Source organism: Gekko japonicus, unplaced genomic scaffold (genome assembly GCF_001447785.1).
Source record: "Gekko japonicus isolate JY-2015 unplaced genomic scaffold, Gekko_japonicus_V1.1 scaffold1996, whole genome shotgun sequence".
Taxonomy (NCBI): Eukaryota; Metazoa; Chordata; class Lepidosauria; order Squamata; family Gekkonidae; genus Gekko; species Gekko japonicus.
The window spans coordinates 91,371-94,756 of NW_015160894.1; the positions used below are offsets into that span (position 1 = coordinate 91,371).

Genomic DNA, 3,386 nt, shown 5'->3' on the forward strand with positions numbered 1-3,386 from the left:
TACAGTCCACTGCTCTTAACCATTACACTACACACTGGAATAAAGCAAAAGGCTGCCCTGCCCAGCTGGAAAGTTGAATGTAAACTCCCCAGCTTCCAAGTATTTCCTTTGCTGGTCTTGAGAATCTATAAAGAGAGGTAAACTGAAATCATGCAAGGAGCACAAGTGTGTATACAAGGCAGAGACCACTACTTAGTAGTGCAACATGGCTTCAATCCAAAGCAGCATCTAAGCAGTTGCAAGGACTTCTGCCAGCGGACCATGACCTTTTCACCTCCCCACCTCCTGTTAGGGGTGAGAAAGTCACACTTCACAGGTGGAAATCCTTTTGCCCACAAAATGCTATTCTGGATCCAAGCCTACGTTTTGCACATATAGGTGTCCAGGTTCGTTCCCTGAGATCTCCTGTTAAAAAGGTGTTAAAAGGGTGGTCCGAGCTAGATACGCCAAAGATTTTGGAGCACTTGGTCCTGAGCCAGACAGACCCAAGGTCTGAATCAGAACAGAACAGGCAGCTTCCTTGAAGTGCACACGTCACAAGGAAAGGGTCTTTGGTTTCTGTTGAAGAGCCACATCTGTGGTCAGAGGTGCTGGCCACCTTTTTGGTCCGAGCTAGACACGCCTAAGATTTTGGAGCACTTGTTCCTGAGCTAGACAGACCCAAGATCTGAGTCAGAACAGAACAGGCAGCTTTCTTGAAGTGCACACTTCACAAGGAAAGGGTCTTTGATTTCTGTTGAAGAGCCACATCTGTGGTCAGACTGTCAAGAGCGAAGGTAACGTTCTCAAACTGCACGGGAGATGCAATTTGAGGATCCACCATGTTGCTCCGAGAGGAAAGCTCTCATCATCCTGCCAATGCTTTTTGCCACCCAGCTTGCAGAAATGTATGTGTGGGTGTGTGGTTTAAACTGAGATAAAGCCTCTTCCTGATTAGATGGAAGACACAAGGAGGAGTTCAGAAAGAACCACATACCTGCTCCAGGTACTTTTGATATCCTGAAAGAGAAAAATGGAAGTGGATCTCAGGTATTGGGCTGCCTCTTAGTTCCAGTGAAAATCTGTTTGCTGCTTTCTCCTCGGAGAAAGCCAATTGTCATTCCCCAGACAGCTGGAAAAGGGGTCCTTAGCTCAGTCATACCTGCAAGAATTCATCTGCCGGCTGCTGACACTTCCCCTCCATCTCTGCAATCAGACTACAGAGATGAGAAATGTCCTCAGAGAGTCTTCTGACATGTTCTTCGTGCCTGTCCTCCATCTCTTTCTCCAGATCTCTTAGCTGGGACAGCCGGAGGCACTCCTTTTCTTCCAGAAACCTGCGCATTTGCTCAAAGGTGCGCTTTGTCTCCCTCACCATCGTTCTTACCTGGGTCTGGGGGAAATGCAGGAGTGCAGAAATAAATAAGCAAGGTTCAAGTCCAGTAGCACCTTAAAGACCGAGATTTCCCAGGAAGACAGAGTTAGCCATGTTGGTCTGAGGCAGCAGAACAAAGTTCAAGTCCCGTCTCATTTTTGAGACCAACAAAGTTTTATTCAAGGTATGAGGGTTTTGTGTGCATGCACACTTCTTCAGATACAGGGTATAAGTTTTCACGCGCCCGCTTCGCCAGATCTATTTTACCAATAATCCAATTTAGCAACAACCTGCTCTGCTCTCTTTGCCCCTGCTTACAGAACTGAGGCAGCTGGAGACCAGTGGAAGGGCCTTCTCAGTGGCAGCACCCTGGCTGTGGAATGCCCTCCTTCTTGAGGCTTGCCCTAGCAGGGTAAGAGTGACAATGGATAAAAGGAAGTACTTCTTCACCCAAAGAGTGATTAACACTTGGAATTCACTGCCACAGGAAGTGGTGGCGGCTACAAGCATGGGCGGCTTCAAAAGGGAATTAGATAAGCATATGGAGCAGAGGTCCATCAGTGGCTATTAGGCACAAGGTATAGATAGAGACTCTGGAGCAAGTGATGCTCTGTCTTCTTGGTGCTTGGGGGGGGGGGTCAACAGTGGGAGGGCTTCTAATGTCCTGGCCCCACTGGTGGACCTCCTGATGGCACCTGCTATTTCTGGCCACTGTGTGATACAGAGTGTTGGACTGGATGGGCCATTGTCCTGATCCAACGTTGGCGTCTCTTATGTTCTTATGTTTAATGTAGTTGTGATCTTAATTTCATTGACAGCAATCTGGAGTCAGCAGTTTTATGTTTTTCTGAAACTTGGTCTCCTGGCTGTTGGGGGTTAGCTATTATTTCCCAGTCCCCCCCCCCAGAATGCATGTTTACAGCTGGTTTACCAGTGCACACATACCACTAATTCTCCCACCATGATTACTGCATATGTGAAAACTTGTTGCATTTTGTCTGAGGTGATACAGAATCTGTCACCTTGGCCCAGAGTAGCCTGATCTCATCAGATCTCAGAAGCTAAGTAGAGTCGTCCTTGTTAGTACTTGGGATGGGAAACCACCATGGAATGCCAGGATCGCTACATAGAGGCAAGCAGTGGTGAACCACTTCTGAACATCTCTTGCCTTGAAAACCCCATGTCGGGTTGCCATACGTCAGCTGCAACTTGGCGGCACCTTGCACGCACACACACACACTAAAATCTGTCACGTTACAGGCATGGGGTTGATATAAATTCGTAGTGCCCAATTCCCACTGCAAACCTGTTGGAAAACCATCTGAATCTACAGCTCTAGCCCTTTCTGTTGGGAGGGAGACTTTACAGAGAGGAAATAAGGAGTCTGCCACTCACATTCCACAAAACTAACCAGGAAGGGGAAGTATAAATCTACAAATGAAAAGGTAAAACTCTCTCTCAAAAATTTTTTTCAAAGACAAGTAATAATGCTCATAGAAATATATGAAATATATAAACACATAGATACAACACTTCAAGAAAAGGTGAATATACATCATAGTCTCACAAACCACAGAATGATAATTCTTGAAAGAAACACTAATGGACAGTATTTTTTCTATGGACTGTTACTGCCCCTTGGAGGGCTTGTGCTTGTGGACTATTTAGGATAGTGTTTCTTTCGAGAGTTATCATTCTGTGGTTTGTGAGACTTTATGCGAGAAAGCAAAGTGGCTGTCTGATGAGGCTTTACAAATAGCAGAGGGAAGAAGGAAAGCGAAAGGCAAAGGTGAAAAGGAAAGATTTACCCAACTAAATGCAGATTTCCAGAGAACAGCAAGGAGAGATAAAGAGGCCTTCCTGAAAGAACAATGCAAAGTAATAGAGAAAAACAATAGAATGGGAAGGACTAGAGATCTCTTCAAGAAAACTGGAGAAATCGAGGGAACGTTCCATGCGAAGCTGGTCATGATAAAGGACAAAAACAGTAGGGACCTAACAGAAGCAGAAGTGATTAGGAAGAGATGGCAAG

General features: G+C 45.8%; 1 protein-coding gene across 1 annotated transcript in view; it reads right to left on the bottom strand.

Moving 5' to 3' along the window:
* Positions 1–933: 933 nt before the first annotated feature.
* Positions 934–3,386, bottom strand: part of LOC107120855 (zinc finger protein RFP-like) — a 10,891-nt gene continuing 8,438 nt past the window's right edge. Inside the window, exons 5-6 of the mRNA XM_015423624.1 lie at positions 1,142–1,372; positions 934–999 (exon numbers count right to left, since the gene is read on the bottom strand). Of these exons, the coding sequence (XP_015279110.1) occupies positions 934–999; positions 1,142–1,372 (297 nt within the window). The remainder of the gene's footprint in view (positions 1,000–1,141; positions 1,373–3,386) is intronic.